The 19,634-nt window shown below is 29.1% G+C and overlaps 1 protein-coding gene across 2 annotated transcripts in view; it reads left to right on the plus strand.

Annotated features, from left to right (window-relative positions):
- LOC136989324 (choline/ethanolamine kinase-like) overlaps positions 1–19,634 on the plus strand; it is a 78,835-nt gene that overhangs the window by 20,980 nt on the left and 38,221 nt on the right. For both annotated transcript variants that reach the window (XM_067287448.1, XM_067287449.1), the window contains one exon: positions 10,202–10,427. In XM_067287448.1, the coding sequence (XP_067143549.1) occupies positions 10,202–10,427 (226 nt within the window). The remainder of the gene's footprint in view (positions 1–10,201; positions 10,428–19,634) is intronic.

Here is a 19,634-nt window from a genome sequence, read left to right on the forward strand (position 1 = left end):
AAATATTACAATATTCTAATGTAATGTATGATTATTATTATTATTATTATTTTTTAAATATTTAATGTAACTTAACTTTAGAATATATTAGTTATAGTATCAAAAATCATACCACACATTCATTTTTTTTTAAGAATATTAATACAGTATATACCGTATTTACTCGCATATAAGACGAGGTTTTTATCCATTTTTCACTGTTTCAAAAATGTAGGTTGTCCTATACGCGTGAGCAAAGGATTCTTTTAGTTTTTCTATAATTTTTGTAACCTGTATATTTGCATTTTTTACCAGATTCTCGCCTTCTGGTGTTTAAAAACAATAGTATTTTATCTGGTCATTTGAATCGTTCTTATATATTGTCAGGAGTAAAGATGAATAGCAATAGGAAAAGCAAAGCTTTCGAATTGAATTCCAAAATTACACGGGTGTCTGATATAAGTTTTAATTCATTTCCACATGAAAACAGATAATTATTTGGAAATCAGAATTTGAAGAACTCAAAAGTGTAATCGATGAAGAGTGGATCTGAGTGTTAAGAATTGGCAAAAAAAAGGTTCCCGATTGTGCAGCTTTACATGAACAAATTATGTTGTTGATTTTACAGGATTTTTCCTTGAAGTTTAAAATGCCAGTAATTTTTGTGGGACATGTGCATTTACGTGCATTTGATATTTTATTTGTTATTAAACAAAATAAAATTAATTAGATTTATTAATACAATTCTATCTTTATTTTGATCTTTAAAGTCATGCCTCATCCTATGTGAGATCGTCTTATATTCGAGTAAATATGGTATATATAATAATTTCCATCCTGATTTTTGTCACAAATATTCAAAAGCTCTCAAAACAATTCTTAATTTAAAAATAAATCTGTCCATAAAAAATAAAAGGTTTTATATATAATGCAGTATAACAAAATTTCAGTAAAATTTTATACATACTTCATTATGGTATAAAAAAATGAATTAATTTCATATAGGTAGTTATTGCAGCATATAATCCAAACTGGCATTCTGATATACTTCTCAGAAGCAGAAAAGTTGCCAGATCTGGCAATAAATTTCCAGCCTCTTTGAGGAAATATTATAAATGAATAATATGAATGAAAACCTTATCATTCATATTAACTGCTCATTTATATATTTAATTTGTGGTCCTTTATCTTTTTCTTTTTTAGCAAATGCTCTTACTATAGTGAAACTAACACCTATATGCGATTTCCAGCAAATAACAGTAATGTTCTAATGTTCTTGGCCACAATTTAGAGGCCCTCATCAGGAAATAAAACAAAAAACAGTTCATTTGTTCGACGCAGAATACCATTGCGTTTAAAACAAATTCCAAATCTTCAAAAGGATGTTTGATATGTGTTGTGATGCAGAGTTTCAAGCATAAAAATAAAAATAAATGAAAGGCTTATATTAAATAATAAAGTTAAAGACATTAAATTCTGTGTGAATCTATAAAATATTTCCATGCTTGTGGTACTATAATGCTGTCAGAGTTAGCACATCATCATTTCTTCACAGAAATGTAGATTTCTAAAACCTCCAATGATCATAAGTTGTGTCAGTCAAATACCCTGTGTAAAAGTGTAGCTTCAACCCAGCAAGGGGAAATCTGAGGTTTGGCTACAGTGTCTCTTACTATTTTCCTAACTTCTCTAGTCAAAGAAGGTAGTTCATCCATTATATCAGAACCTTTCAGCTTTTATGACATATTTCTGATCTTAAATTTATCATTATAATCCAAAAATTTACAAAAAATTAGTCTATTCCTTCCAGTTTTATGATCGTGCGATCTATGACATTTTTCTAAAGAAACATTCAACTTGTCACAAAACAAGTTTAACATATCCTTAATTTGGATCTTATCTTCCTGATCTGACTCAGGGAAACCCAAAATAACAGTATTATTGCATCTTTTATAAAACATTTGTAACATTCCATACTTAAACTAAATTCTCAGATTTGCCATTGCAAATTCACTTGTTCTGCAGCTGAAGCAATATCTTCCTCCTGTATCACCACCTTCTCTAGTAACTCCAATCTAGATTCAAAACCCACAATCACCTCATCCAAGTTCTCCACCCACAAGAAAATCCTATTCACTTTTGCAATCATTTTCTCTCTAACTTAACATCTTGATTTAAATTAAATTAATAATGAGATTCCATCTTTCACACTGCAATCTCCCTGTAACATCCATAATTTTTGTTTACTTTAATGCAGTGTTTCTCAATGTGGGGGCACACACCCCACCAGGGGGCAATTTGAATGTTTTAGGGGCAATGCACAATAATTAATATTTGTTACATTTTCACTTCAGTTCTATATATAGGTTTATAAATATATATGTTATGGACAAAGTGATTAATACGGGCATTAATACGGGCATTATGAATAATGCCCGTATTAATCATTTTGTGTATATATATATATATATATATATATATCACACATATTTATTTACTTATTTATTTGCCTGTGTGTGTGTTATATATATATCACACTTTGCACCCTTTTGGTCATTATACACAAAATGATTAATACGGGCATTATGAATAAACTATAATTAAATAAACTTTCAGAATAAGTAAATAAATGTATATATATATGTGTGATATATATATACATTTATTTACTTATTCTGAAAGTTTATTTGCTGTTTTTTCATATCACTTCATATTATTATTATTTAACAATTTCTTGATGATTTTCTACTCAGTACTTGAAATGTCCTTTCCTTTTAGTTTTCTTATTCAAAGATGCCTGCCTTGTTTTTTTGTCACAGGGACATTAGGATTTTTAAAATTCTTTGGTGGGGCATGGTCAATAAAGGTTGAGAAACACTGCTCTAATGTATCTGCATGAAAAATTTTTGTCATACTCTTCATCTAGCTTATAGTCTTCCTCTTTGACATATTAAATCAAAATTGATTATCTTACCTGTAACAGAAAACAAAAATCCGTAATTAGTTAAATTGTACCAAAATCACCAACAAAATTCACTGCCAACACCACAAACAATGACTGCTACTTTTATAACACTTCAAATCTCCTGATGGCTTCACCTAACATTTAAAAACTGCTTTTGTTGAAACTTGTTAACCAGTTTCAAGAATTTCTAGTTATTCCCAGTACTAGTCTGTGGCACAAAGGATTTTTCACATTTCCTAAAGATATCCTTGGTGACTTTAGAAAAGAAAAAATTATTTGAGTTAATCAAAAACTTTGCTTTTGATTAACTCAAATAAAGTTGCAAAATGATTATAAATTTCAAATAAAATCCTTATTTTAAATGAATGTAGGCCTTTATTTGAATTGATAAAGAAAATAAAATCAATTTAATGTATTGAATAGATCAAGCATTTCTTAATCAAATGACTAGAGATAGCTTGTTAAAAAAATTTAATTATATAGCTAACAGTTAGCTTTTTGATGATGTAAAATTACACTTTTACAAAATGTGTCATTTGTATAGAGAATGGTGAAGATATTTATGTGCAGTTAGTGAAAGAAAAGCAATCATGATTTTATCTAAACATGATCTACATATCTGAGATTTAACATTTTATTTTTTTCCAATTACTTAAATGAAAATATCTGCTTAAAATTTTTATTCTTAGAATGTCCTAATTGAAGTATTTTAAGAAATATTTTTGTTTAGATCTAACTAAATATTGGAATTATTTTTGAATAATTTATATTCTTATAATGTCATTGTTTATTAAATACAATATATAACATTTTTCTTCACTTTCATTCAGTTAGAGGCATTACTACAATTCTTACAGAAAGCCAATTTTTTTTTAATGGTTTATTTATAGACTTAATCTAATGAGTTACAACCTACTTATTTCATGTAAAAGTATCTGACAAATGAATATATGACACTAATGATATTTGTTACAAAATCAAGATTTTAATAAACTGACAAGTTTGTTAATAAATAAATATTTTATAGTAGGTAAATATTAGGTAAATTAGTTTGATTATCTTTAGATTATTATGAAGTTAGAAATTTTATGATTTCTTTTTATATTCATAAAAACAAATTTTCTGTTTGTTATCTGTTCTTTTATATGCTTGGAAGTTCAAAAAAACCTTACATATAGTTCTGTTCTAAGCTTAATTTCTTATTCTTTACATATCTGTAAATTTTATGTTAAAACTGAATTTATCAAAAGTTTATATGGTGATTTTTCTACGTTTTAGAGACATTCATTTAAATTTTAAAGTTTAATTTGATTTGTACTTATAAAAGAATAAATGTCAATCATTCATTTTGTACTTATTCTTTACAATTGTCTCAAATATTTAAACAAATAATTTTTATGAACCATATTCAGAATCACGTATGATCCTGCTGTTAGATTATAAAAATAAAAAAAATTCTTTGCTTATTTTTGCACCTAAATTTTTTCTAATATTATTTTAAGAAAATAACTTTTCTCTACTGAAATATGGGCTTTGCTACTCAGATAAAAAATTTTATATGAATTTTAAAAATATCCATTATATATATTTTGATTTTGTAATGATTTTGTATTAAAATTATTTTTTATTATTTATGATTTATTCTGGTGTCTCCAACCCTTTTTTTCTGAGAAGGGTCATGGAGACTATAAAAGAAAAGTCTGGGAACCATATATAGTCAAAGATTAAGATTGATTTTTTTTTATTTCTGAATAACAACATATGTAAATTCAGTGTGCATAAAATATGTCAGTACACAAAGAAGCTACACAGGCTAGATAAACATACTTTGAAGGCTGTTGGTTGAGATCCATTCTAGAATTACTTCTGTGTCTTGTATGTTAATCTTTTCATGAAGAAATTTATTAAATATTTGATCTTTGTATGCTATATATATATGTTATGGACAAAGTGATTAATCAGGCATTATGAATAATGTCTGTATTAATCACTTTGTTATATATATATGTTATGGACAAATTTAATCAAAATTAATGTTGATTTAACTTTTAAATTTGTTTGTCTGCAAATCTTAAATTTATAATCTAATCATTTTCTTGCTATGTTGTATAAACATAGCACTACAAGCATATATATGCTAACATGGCAATTCTACCAAATTTTATATATATATATATATAAAATTGACATGTTTTAACTATGTGTGTAGCTTTATTTATTACACCTAAAAACTATTTTCTATCTTGCTTTATGGAATAATGTGACAAATATTTCATAAAGCTAGATGATTTTTATATTCATCATCATTAATATTTCGTAGACTAAAGAATTAAAAGCTAATGGCTTTCTTTCTTCAGTAACACATCACACAAGGAACAGTTGATTTATGTATATTTTATTAAAGGAAATGCCTCTTCAGTCCTTAGACTTTACAAAAAAAAAAAAGAGGTAGATGTGAGTTACATTATACAAAATAATATATATTACATATACATAATAATATGTATTATTTTGCATAATGTAACTCAAATCTACCTCCTTATTTTTTGTAAAGTCTAAGGACTGAAGAGGGGTCACTAAGACTTGAAAGGCATTTCCTTTAATAAAATATATATAAATCAACTGTTCCTTGTGTGATGTGTTATTGAAGAAAGAAAGCCATTAGCTTTTAATTCTTTAAAGTCTATAAAAAACCAGTAACGGAAACCTAATTAGATTAATATTTTGTCTTTCAAAGTCACTGACTATTTCAATTTTTTTTCCTTCTCATGTAACTGATAGTCCAATTCTTTCCAAAATAGTTTTCATAAAATTAGTCTGTTCTATACTGGAGTGTACAAGGAACTAAAATGTGGAATGAAGTTAATCTGTGACAATAAAAACTGAGTGGTTTCATTTAGAACTGAATACTTATGTGGAATAGCTCCATATAAAATAAAAATGAAGCACAAGTTGAACAGTTCTGTATTCCACAATAAAGCAGCTGACCAAGATATGCTTTACATTACTGTATATGTTGTTCAAATCTGACTGTACACGTACAATCATGAGATATTGAACAAAGTCCCAAGTGAATCACCCTATGCTCTGACTCTGGCTTCAGTTCTGGAGTAACCCAAGAGGAACCACTGACCTTCATTGCCTTCCTTGCTCTCAAGTCCAACCCTTTTACATGGACATATGTTTATAATGCAGCCTGTTCTGCACATAGAGACCAGAGAGACCAGCTCTTAGTGATGGTCAGTGGGGTCCCCTTCCCTCGAAAAGGGGGTCCTGCCCAGTGCGTCCACTGAGCTTATAGATCAAAGAGACCCATTTATTACTTTTCCTATCAATTCCTTTAGTTTCTATAAGTTTCCTTTACTAGCTGCTAGCATTTGAAGTACTCGTTCAGAAGGCTTAGACCAGTCGACTTGGTCAGCCCCTCAGCAGAAGTTCTCAATAAGAGAGAGTCAAGTACATAGTGCCTTGTGTCACCACGAGGGCACCCACAGGGGCAGCTACCATCTCCTTGTCCGAACTTGGACTCAAAGTGGGGAAATCTCCCATGTCTGGTCAGTATTTGCATCGTAAGCCAATCACAACACACTGGAGTATGGCCAATTTCAGGCACGAAGGCATAGGTTGACCTCCCTATTGAACTTTGAGTCCAGTGCTCTTGCCAGTATGTCATTGATTGTTGCAGTGGAGTACATATAAAGCGCAGAAGAAACTAAGACATCTTCCTTTCTGTCTTGTCCAATAACCAGTAACTAAAACAGTAGACTAAGTTTTATTTTATATAAGAGAGCACATGTTTTGCATATTTATAAGTAGAAATATATAACTTATTTATTTATAGATATCAAAACTGAAACTGGAGTAACTATTTTAATCTATACATCTTTGTTCACACATTTCCAGCAGATTGTTCTATGAATTTACAAGCATTATTGGGTTTCTTGTGAACAAGGTGTGTATATTAGAATACGAACAAAATAAAAATGTTATTGTTAAAAAAATATTGCCTAATGTTTTGTTGCATTAATGATGATATTTTTAAAATTATTAGAATTTTTAACTAGTAATAGCTATATTTAGTTTGATAATCTGCTATTTCAGTATTTATTTATATTTTAAAATTGTGAATATAATAACCATGAAAATAGATTTTCATTTATGTAATATATATGAAATAATGAACTATTACAGACTAAAATATAAATAAGTATTATTAGAGTATCAAAAATAATACTCTAATAATACTTTTAATACTTAATTATTATTGAAATTTAAAATGTAGTTTTATAGATTTTTGATTTTTTTTACTAGTGAAGACAAATTTTAAATGAAGATGTTTATGGAAGGAAATAGTCTTTAATTTTGAATGTTTTTCCTCTTAACTTTCTAAATATCAAGTACTTAACACTGTATATATTTTATTTTGTCCAGCTACACTGCTTTTTGCTATCTAGGTACCTGAGATAATTTATCTAATGCATGCCCTCAGGCATTTCATACCTGAAGACATGGAAATTTTTTGATTTTTGAAAAATCCATATTTTCTTATGATTTAAACAAGTGAAATGTTGACTTAATGTTGACATGGTTTACTTGCATTTGAGGAAAGCATGCATAAATTCCAAAAGATTTTGTCTTTAGACATGTAATAAACAAATCAAAAAATTTATTATCTTAAATAAAGTAAAGTTAAATAAAATTTGTAACAAAAACATATAATGTACTGTACAAAAATAAATTTCTTTAAAAAATTAATTGAAAGTGGCATGTGAAAAATACACATTTACACATTTCTACTATACAACTTTTTAATGTTTACTGAAGTTTTTTCTTTTGTTCCTATAGTCAGAGATTAATTTTATATGTGGATATAACAATATATACAACAATTCGATACATATGTATTACTGAATGATCTGCTGGATTTTTTTCATGTGGTAAGCAGGAGTTGTGGGTTCAAGTTCCACTCCAGGCCAATTCTTTTCTTCCAGAATATATTAAATTAAAATTAAAAATTAATTTATTTTTAATTATTAAATTTATCACAAGATGGCAACTTAACTACCTACCTCCAGCCAAATTGTTTGTATCTTTTTTGAAGGCAGTTTTTAAAACCTCATACAAACATTTTTAGTGAGTTAATTTTATACATTTAATAAGATTTATTGTTGTTTTTGCATTATGACATTAAACTATTTTAAAATTACTTAAAATAGACCAGGAAAATTTTCGATTAAACTGTGTAGTTTTAATATGCTGTATGATCACGATACACTTTTAATACACATGAACAATTAGTACTATAAAAGGCAGCATGGAAATGAACATTGCAAAACGTCAGAGACAGGTCTCTAAGGACTGAGTCTTTAGTGCAATATAACGTAAATAAGCATATTCAAATTTTAAAACATTTTGTGATTTTAAAAACACTGTGCTAGTTAGACAAAATCATAAATTTGACAGTACTTCTAATAAGCTTACATTAAACTCTTCCCAAACCTTCATTATTTTTCTTGGTTTTGTACAGCCATCAATTTGAGGACCGGTGTTAATGAATTAGTCTGAAAATGAAATTAAAGTGCATAAAAATATAAATAATTATAACAACTCTATCAGTTTTCATTTTAATAATTTTTTTCTTACATAATCAAAATTAATTTCCAATTAACTTTTTTTCAATCCATTAATAATTTAATAAATTCAAAAAATTATGGGATAAATTTTAAAAACTGTTTTTTCCTTTTTTTTGAAATCAAAGTTTTATGATTATGGATTAATAACAAGATAAGTGTTTTATGAGATGTGTTTTTTAAGTAAGTACCGTTTTAAAATAGGACCACTATAGTGCTGCGGTTAGTGTTTCGCAAATGTGTGCTGAGTACCTACATCTGTTGGCTAGCCACAGATGCAATTATGGAAGCATTTGTTTGTTTTGCATTTATTTGTGTGTTTAAAATGCCTCAGACAATTGAAAATCCCACTGATTGTGAAGTACATGTAGTGATTTGTTTTCTTAATGTGAAAGACGGAAAGCAGCTGACATTCATCGGAAAATTAGTGAGATGTATGGAAAAAACATTATGAGCTATGGAATGATAAGAAAATGGGTTAGAGCATTTAAAAATGGCCGTACTGATGTCCATGACAAGGAGCATAGTGGGCAACCGTTTGTCAGTACTGAAGACTTGGTGCAGAAAGTTGATGCAAAAGTTTGAGAAAACAGATGCTTTATGATTTAGTCATCCAAAACAAAAGGCTTGGCAAGCTCAGTAAGGGAATTGTTTTGCTTCATGATAATGCCCGTTCATATGGCTCAACGAACCTGAGACTTTATCACATCATAAGGCTGGGAACAAATTGATCACCCTCCATATAGCCCTGATCTAGCACTTAGTGACTACCACTTGTTTCTCCACTTGAAAAAACATCTAGGCAGTCAGCACTATGTCAATGATGAAGTTAAAACAGCTGTGCTGCAGTGGTTAGCAAATCAGGCAGCAGGTTTCTTTGAGAATGGAATTCAGAAGCTGGTTGTATGATATAACAAGTGCCTTAGTATTGGAGGAAATTATGTTGAAAAGTAGATTAAGGTACAAGCTTTCTTGTAAGAAAAAAAATTGTTAAAAAAATTACACTTGTTCTTTTAATGTCAAAACAGTACTTACTTAAAAAAACGCTTGGTACATAATAAAACATCTTGTTTTAAATTTTAATAGTTTGATTATTCTGAAAAGATATTTTTTTTTTTGCTAATTAACAAATTTAAACTTGTAAATTTGGTTTAGTTCTTAAGCTTTTGTTTGCTGTAAGTCAAAAGACCAATAAACTGTCAAAACCAAAATTAAAACTGTAATGATGTGTACATGTCCCTACTGACATAATACATGTGAATTGCCAATTAGAGTGAAGAGCAAACAATGTGAATGAGGCTGTATTAAGTTGACTTTGTGTTTGATTCTAATGTGCACTGCAGTTTTTGAGACCAGAAAAACCCAAAAAAAGAGGTGCACATTAGAATTGAGAAAATAAGGTATTTAATTTTAAGGAAAATTCTTGTTATTTTTTGATTCTTCTGAATTTTTTTTTGTCTTGACTTATAAAGTGTTATATGCAAGTAATAAATTATATTAGAATTAATTTTTAATTATCATAATTTTCATATTAAAATTAAATATTAATTTAGCAAGATCAATATTTTTATACATGTTTTCAAGTTACTTATATACTTATATATATGTATGTATTTTTTGTTTTTAGTGGTGGCTTGAGCAATTTGCTTTATTATTGTTCCTTACCAGAGACTCATACACCTTTAATAGGAGAACCTGGTCAAGTATTACTTCGTATGTATGGACAACTTCATGATGGTGGTGTAGACTCAGCAGTAACAGAGAGTGTCATATTTATGATGCTGGCCGAAAGACGACTTGGACCAAAACTCTATGGCATATTTCCTGGTGGCAGATTAGAAGAATACATTCCAGTAAGTGATTATACTTCAAATATAAATCAATAATATAAGAAAATATAATGGCTTTAATATTCTTTACAAATTAAAGACCTTAGAGTAAGTAATTATAATTAATTTCTTCTGTGTTAAAGAAAGTATTTTAAAAAAATAGTTCTTAAATTAATAACATATATAACATAAGAAAAACATTCTGCAGATTAATTTAAATCCTGATATAATCTTAGAGAAATTTATCTTGTGATCAGAATTTTTAAACATGCAATTCATGATTATAAATCAGAAATTAAATATAGTTAGTCACTCTCATTAAAATTATCATCATTATTCCAGATGAAATAAAGAAAATATGTAAGAAAAAAACGAAGTTCGAATATCAAACACACTATAGGTTTTGTTTATTTCGCTTTAAAATTTTTTTAGTACAAATCAAAGCTAAACTATATTAGTAAATGTAAATCTGAAATAAAAATTTAACTGGATATACAGTAGAGCATCGATTATACGACCCCCTATCAACCGTCACATTGGTTAACCATTGGTTAACCGACCACGTTCTAGTTGGCAAATTCAAATGTCTGCTAGTGATGTGGCGCTACAATATATGGCTATGTCTCGGCTACTTTAATATTATTTTTGTTAAATTTCTGCATGTTTTAGCTGACAACACTGGCTCGATCGTGAATGGGAGGCCAGTATTATATTTTGTGCAAAATAAATAAATAATTTTTAACGATACAATAGCGACAATTATTATTTTAAAAAAAATTTTGTTAGGCTTAACATCAATGAAAATTCAATGCGAAGTAGCGATATACAGTACTAATATACTATACTAATAATGTATTTTTTCATACTTTTTGGTTATCCGTTTTTTTCAGTTATCCGACCAACCCCAGTCCCCAGTTGAGTTGGGTAATCGATGCTCTACTGTAACTCAAAATAATTCAATGATTTGGACTTAACAGTGTAGAAAAAAGTAAATTTCTAAATTTTGCAAAATATGATTGAATTTTCTATTCAGTTTTGTTCATTGATTAGGCTATGTGATAAGTCAGTAAGAAATTAAAAATTAAACCTCCAATCCAAATTTTAGTGCATGAAAAGCAATTTTACATTTTACTTCTCGTTTCCATTTGCTTTGGAAGTAAAATGTAAAATCATATCTATTTTGATCATTTACTCTCTGTAGATTAGAATGTTGGAAAGACATATGTTACTCAGTACATGATTAATTAATTGGTTTCAAGAAAGTGTTACATAAAATGAAATTGCATAAAGCAAGTTAACTTTTACATAGGAATACATTCTTAAAGAAAAAAGAACTACTATTATCTGTATAAAATTTAGAAAAAATTGTGTATTTGCTACTACCGATCATTACTGGCAGTCCTCAACTTTTGGGAAATTCACTCTTTCGTATACTTTCACCCTCCTGACTTACTTTACATACATCAAATATGCACTTTCATTCATTTCCAGCTAACAAACAAAAATTTTAAGCTCTTGTGCAATGACATAGTCTGCTAGTTTTGTTAACAGCAAAGTCATTTATAAGAACTAATTTTTGTTTGTTTTCTGTTTATTTAAAATATGAAAACAGTAGACTCATATTTCATGCATTATTATGTAAAAATATATTATAAATACATTGTACATTACACTGTAAAAATATAAAATTATTTAAAAGGTAGAAAAATTTTATAACTTACTTTTAGCTCTGGAAACAGAACATCTTTTTATCACATGCAACTCTATTATTCAACTTTCATACACATATTTTAAGAACACAATGGAGATGACCTTATGTCCAAGTCAAGCCATTCCATGAAAATTTCTAAGCTAACCTTGATTTAAATGCAAGCTCTCATTAATAACACAACAATGAATTCAATTAAAATTTATTGTTATTACACATTACAAAAACATATTACTCACTAATTTATTTAAATGCCCATACTCCAAACCCATATATACCACATTTCCTTGACTAAACTTCAGGTTTGGAATAAATACCAGGTAATAAAGATATTAGAGGTTCCCATGCTGTTAAAAATAAACCCAGGATTGAACAGCCTAGGGAACATGTCAAAATACTCCACTTTATAGGGTAGTGTAATTTAAAATAACAGGTAAGGAATTTAGTTAAAATTCTACCTTTTCAAATTGTCTAGAATCAGACAGCATTTTCTGTTCTAAGGGAATTATGGGAATATTTTTGAAAATGAAATTATAAATATTGTTGAATATTCAGGATGGGAAACTTGTAATTGAGTTCACTAATCAAGAACTAATCAAAGGATAATTAGGAAAACTCTAATTGGAGATGTTGAATTTGAACCAGAAGATGGTAGTCAAAATCTTGATTTTGGCTAATGACATTGAAACAGACGAATGATAACATGACAACTGAACCAGAAGATATTAAATCACTCTTCTCTGTCTGCACTTAAAAAACCAACAAACCTCAAAAATTCTTTTAATATGCATTCCTTTTTATTAAATCATCTAACGTTTTTCATCAGTTGATTAACCTTCAGGAAAAATCAAAACATTCCAATTTATAAACAGAGAAATCTATTTTGGAACATATGTTCCAAAATAGAGTTGTCTATTTTGGAACATACATTCAATTCATTCTTTATAAATCTGATTTATTTCCTGAAGGTCAATCAACTGACTGAAAGCATTAGATGATTTAATAAAAAGACTGCATGTTAAAAGGTTTTTGAGGCTTTTTTAGATATTAAATCTGTATGGGAACAGTAATTATTCAAGTGTTGTAGCTGTACACAATAAATACAGTCAATAAACAGCAAAATCTGATAGTTTGAAAAATGTACAAGTAATTAAGATATTTATTTCAATTTTTACCTACTTGTCAAATATTGAAAGGTAATAAACTTCAGCCTCAAAAAAACTAGACTTCAAATAAATCCCAGAGGATACATGTTTTAAAAATAAACCCAAAGTTTAATTGTGAAAATATGGTAAACTGATTTTTGTGTGTCAAATTGTTTCTCAGTAATATACTTTATATTGGAAATCACATAAAAATGTAAATACTTTTGAATATTTTTATAATAATTTTATTTTTTTTATGAGACTTTTTTCCTGTAAATGAAGAACTTACATAAGTTATGTATTTATGTAAGTTGGGAAGTTCCTTTATTTGTAATTTGACCTGTATTACATGAATGTATCATATTTTTTGTTGAAGTTTCTCAAACAAAAACATGTAATTCATAGTAATTACATAATCCAAAAAGTTTATCTAATTAACAAGAATTATCATTCATAATAATAGTGCTGTGAATTTTATATTTATTTAAAAATTTTATTATATGTTAATAAATCACTTTTTGTTTTTAACTGGATTAAAATAAAAATATTAATAGAACAAACATTTTTCACTAATTACATCACCATCATAATCACATTTAAATAACAAATTATATAGAATTAAATATAAGTTGGAAAGTCAACAAGTTATATAATTATCTTAATGTAACAACTCTTTCCATGGGTAAAAGTATAATTTAAAATGGAAAATAATAATAAATTTTATGATAAATTACTATTAAATAAATAAATAAGAAAAACTTTTAAATTTATAATGAATATTATCTATACGCTTCAACTATAATATAAGTTTTTATTACATTTTATCTTATTAATTTGGATTTATTACAATTTACTCGTTTTATATTAAAATACAACAATCTTTGACAAAGTGTAAATTAGCTAGAGATAAATGATTTTATTTTTAATTCCAAGTTTTTTCAAATAAATACAGACTGATCAATGAAATTTAATTAAATTTTTATAAATTCATGAAATGCTGTTCTGTAACCCATGAGTAATGTTAATTATAACTAAATCTAGAGATTGGAATTTTTAGATTAAGTAATGTGTTCTGGAAAATATATATTTAAATTGTGTTGCTTAAAATTGATGTAGATATCCTGTTCCTGTATCAATTAAGTAAAGCATACAGTATGTTATAATTATTGTTGTAATTATGTAGTCAAAGTAAAAGTAATTGATAGAAAAAAGTGAAAATGGCACTGTAATGAAGAATCTTGTAGAAAAGAATGTTTTGTTGTTCTCCAAGTTGTTGTTGCATGAAGTTTTTTTTTTTTTAATATATCATCATTATTCTGAAGAAAACTTCTGAATATCCAAATATCCAGAATAATTTTAAAAATTTATATTATTTGCTTATATATATATATAATGAAAGTTAAAAATATACTATTATATATATATAATAGTATATTTTAAACATTCATTTTTTTTCTGTTGCTTCTACCAGAAATAACTGAAACAGAAAACACACAATGAGAAAAGGCAATGATGATTTTTTGATGAAGTTAATCAATGAACAATGACCAGTAAACTTGAAAGAACATCATTAGTAATTCTACCTACAATAAAACAAATTTTTCTTTTCTTTTTGATTCTTTGTTGGGTGTATGCTTAGCAGAATGTGACAAATAATTGGATTTGTTATAATACATGCACATACTTTATACAAACACAGTTTACTTACCAGCATTAAATATAGCTACTCCCTATGATCTCTAATTAGCTTCACATTGAGAGATTTTCTAAGAATAAAAAAAATAATAATTATAGTTATTGAGAACTTTTAAAATATATTTAATATGAGAAAGAACAGAGAACAAAGAAAAAAAAAATTAAACGAAAAATGTTGTTCCCATCTTGTGGCAGCCCCTTGAAGTCTAACACAAGGTTCAATGAGTTTTTTTAAGATGTATATTTTTCGTGTCATTTTATTGGATTGCTTAAAAATGGACCACCTCATGTATTCTTCTTAGTTATGTATGTATATAAATAATTGCAAATTGTCCTTTTAGTCTAGTAAAATATAGTGAAAGTTTTTATCTTCCAAATCAGTTTTACAATTGTATTTTTCTTATCTATTTTTTCTATGGCAATTCAGTTCTGAGTATATTGGAAATATTTCTTTTCTGTTAGAAAGTGGCAAGTGGTTTTGGAACCAGTTATAAATCTTACCATCTGCTGCTGTTTACATCGCATTTCCTTTTGTGCACATTCTGTATTGATTTGTAGGAAATTTGTTCGGCTGCCAAGTTTTTCAACTTTATTATGTCATTACTGGTGAAGTGAAATAAAAAAACAAAATAAATTGAACTTCTGAAAAAGAACTATTAAATTTATGTTTAACTTTGTTCATCTGCTCAAAACTAGTGATTTTATTTAAATATTAACATAAGAATAGTCATAGCTCTCATCACATCACATGCAAGAAATTGAGAGTTATTGCTTCTCATTATCGTTAATTAATTCATTATATTTTTTAATTTTAAACTAGATAACAAATAAAAACATTAATAATTCTTTTATTTTAACATTTTGAAAGACCTTTATGTTGAATCAATAGCCAGAAAAAATATTCAATAAATTGATGAAACAAAATAAAAAATGTACAACTAATTACAAAAAAAGACATAAACTATTAGTACATAACTATTTTTAATTATAAAGGCTTATTTGAAAAACTTAAATTAAATTTTTTACTATTTTTTTTTTTAAGCAATTATTCCAGTGGGAAAACATAGATTGGAACAAAAATTAAAACAAATTATAAAAACTAAATACTCAATAAATAAATTATTTTAAAAAAAAATTTAGTTTATTCTATTCCTTGTACATGCCAGACATATTTCACAAACGAAACCAGAAGAACTTTACAAGCAAGATTAAAAAACATCAATGAGCAATTAAGTTAAAATACAAAAATTCAGCAATAGCAGAACATAATAATAATAATAATAATAATAATAATAACGCCCGGGTTAACAAGGTCCGCGTTCGTGGGTTAGGCAGAGGCTCACATTCGAAAAATAGGCCACAGTCTCCCCTGGTTACCGGTGGCGAAAGCAGCACCGGCCCAAGCATGGCTACTGCAATGCTCTCAACAGATGTGAGAAACCAACCCAGCCTTGGTGTTTCTGTGGCAATGCATCCACAGACCACAAAGGCTGGAAAACCACGCCAACGGATGAAATGGACAGTAGAAATGAACGAGTTTATCATCCGTACTTATTACACGATCACAAAACTGAAACAAACATGACAGCATACAGACAACAACTACACCATAAATTCACACAACAATATCCTCACCTCACTGTCACTGAACAAAGGGTTGTTGATCAAAAAAGAACAATTATACACAACAACCTTATTCCACAAACAACACTTGAACTTATCAAACAACAGGTTGCTGATCAAATACATCAACAGACAGAAACATCTAACATTAATGAAGATCATGTAACCTGTCAGGATAATCCAGCAACAAGCATTGATAATAACACACATACAACAATTACCACTAATGATACTACAGACACTTCCTCATCCATCACTGATAACATAGACTTGGATTTAGTTAATACGCTCTCACTTATATTTCAGGAAACACTCACTAAATATACAGGTACAGATCCCACACAACGACCACGAATACCAAAAATCAACACGTCAAAGGAAGTAGGAAAAACACTAAATTATGTAAACACTCACTTAATACCACACTACATTCATTCAATTTCTACACTCGCAGACATTCATACATTAGTTTATGCTGGGGCAGTCACAGTAGTGACACACCATGGACTGAAAGTACAGTCACAGACAAATACACAGAAAACACAATACTATCACAAGCCTGCCTAGCAGAGAAGAATAGAAATACAAATAAATGACATTAGACAGCAATTAGGCAGGCTGACACAATACACTAAAAACAACATAACACCCAAATTAAGGAAACAGCTCAAAAACATTTTCAAGAAAATAAAAACACATACAAAACACGAACATCACAACACACGCATTACAGAATACATTGATACACTAAAACAAAAACTTGCTGCCAAAGCACATAGACTCAAACGATACAAAACATGTACACTACAAAAACAACAAAATAAATTATTTACAAACAATGAAAAACTCTTTTACAGACAAATTAATAACAAAGCAAACACTGATACACAGCACAGTGGCACACCAACAGAAGAAGAACTCACAACATATTGGTCTTCTCTTTGGTCCAGTGCTGTCACGCACAATGCTGATGCAGGCTGGATCGAGGAGGAGAACAGAAACTTGCACAACATACCAACTATGCCCTGTGTTGAAATAAACATACATGATTTCCAATACACTGTTAACAGAACACACAACTGGAAGACACCTGGTGTAGACAACATTCACAATTTCTGGTACAAAAAGTTTACATCACTGCACCAGGAACTAGCTAAACACCTAACACACATCATCATCAATCCACAAGACATGCCAAATTTTCTTACTCAGGGCATCACCTACATGAAACCTAAAAACAACAATACCACAGACCCCACACAATACAGACGAATTACATGTCTTCCAACACTCTACAAATTATTGACATCCTGTATCGCAAACAAAATATACAAACATGTTGAAGAACACGACATTCTAACGGAACAACAAAAAGGTTGCCGTAGAAATCACAGGGGATGCAAAGAACAGTTACTCATAGATTCAGTCATTCTACGACAAGCACACAAACAACACAGAAACATACACATGGCATATATAGACTACAGAAAAGCATTCGACAGTGTTCCACACAGTTGGCTGCTACATATTCTACACATGTACAAAATACATCCATCACTCATTGCATTCTTTCAAAACACTATGCAGCACTGGAGAACAACACTACATCTCAGGGTTAGTAACACCTTCCATACAAACAAACCAAATTTTTATTAGGCGAGGAATTTTTTAAGGAGATTCCTTGAGTCCTCTCTGGTTCTGCTTAGCCCTGAACCCATTATCCAACATGTTAAACAACACGCAATATGGTTACAATATCAGACACGAAAAAACAACACAGTTTACACTGTCACATCTCATGTACATGGATGACATAAAACTTTATGCATCCACACAAAAACAACTTGATCAACTCCTACAAATCACACATTCATACACCAAGGACATACAAATGGAATTTGGCCTAGATAAATGCAAAACAGTTCACATAGAAAAAGGAATCCTGAAGAAAGAAGATTTTGCACTTGGAAATGGAGACATTATTGAATCCATGGAAGAGGGCGAGTTCTATAAGTATTTAGGATTCCAACAGGCCAAACTAACAGAACATACACAAATAAAGCAAAGATTAATTAAAGAATACCAAAGTAGGTTAAATGCTATTCTCAGAACACAATTAAATGCAAAACACACAGTTAAAGCAATAAACACATATGTCATCCCAGTACTCACATATTCTTTTGGAGTTATACATTGGACTCACACTGATCTTGAGCAACTCCAAAGGAAAACAAGAACAACACTTACTAAGCATAAACAACATCATCCTAAATCTGCCACAGAAAGATTAACCCTTCCACGTAAAGATGGCGGACGTGGCCTGATTGACATAGTTAACCTTCACTACAAACAAATACAGTCACTGCGAGAGTTTTTCTACAAAAAACAAGAAACATCACAATTACATAAAGCAGTAACTCTAGCAGACTCGAATAACACACCATTAAACTTACACTCACATCATATGGACACAACACAACATATAAAAAGCATAGACACCATTAAGCAATCGTGGGCTTGAAAGGCACTCCATGGCAGGCATCCTTACGATCTGGCCCAGGATTTTGTTGACAAAACTGCGTCAAACAGCTGGTTAGCTCGGGATGCCTCTTTGGGGAGACGGAAGGATTCATGATTGCCATACAGGATCAGGTCATAAATACTAAAAACTACAGAAAACACATACTCAAAGATGCAACACTCACAAATGACACATGCAGAAAATGTCACATCATGCCAGAAACTATACAACACATCACCTCTGGTTGCAAGCTCTTGGCACAGACAGATTATTTACACAGACATAACCAAGTAGCAAATATAATACACCAAGAGCTTGCAAAGAAACACAAATTAGCAGACATCCACGAACCATACTACAAATACATTCCACAGACAGTATTGGAAAACAACACGCACAAAATGTACTACGACAGAGCCATAATCACAGATAAAACAATTTACCACAACAGACCAGACATCACACTCATTGACAAACACAATAAAATCACATACATTATAGACATATCCATTCCAAACACTCACAATATACAAAATGCA

The sequence above is a fragment of the Centruroides vittatus genome, unplaced genomic scaffold, assembly GCF_030686945.1.
Source record: "Centruroides vittatus isolate TY-2023 unplaced genomic scaffold, ASM3068694v2 scaffold_464, whole genome shotgun sequence".
Classification (NCBI taxonomy): domain Eukaryota; kingdom Metazoa; phylum Arthropoda; class Arachnida; order Scorpiones; family Buthidae; genus Centruroides; species Centruroides vittatus.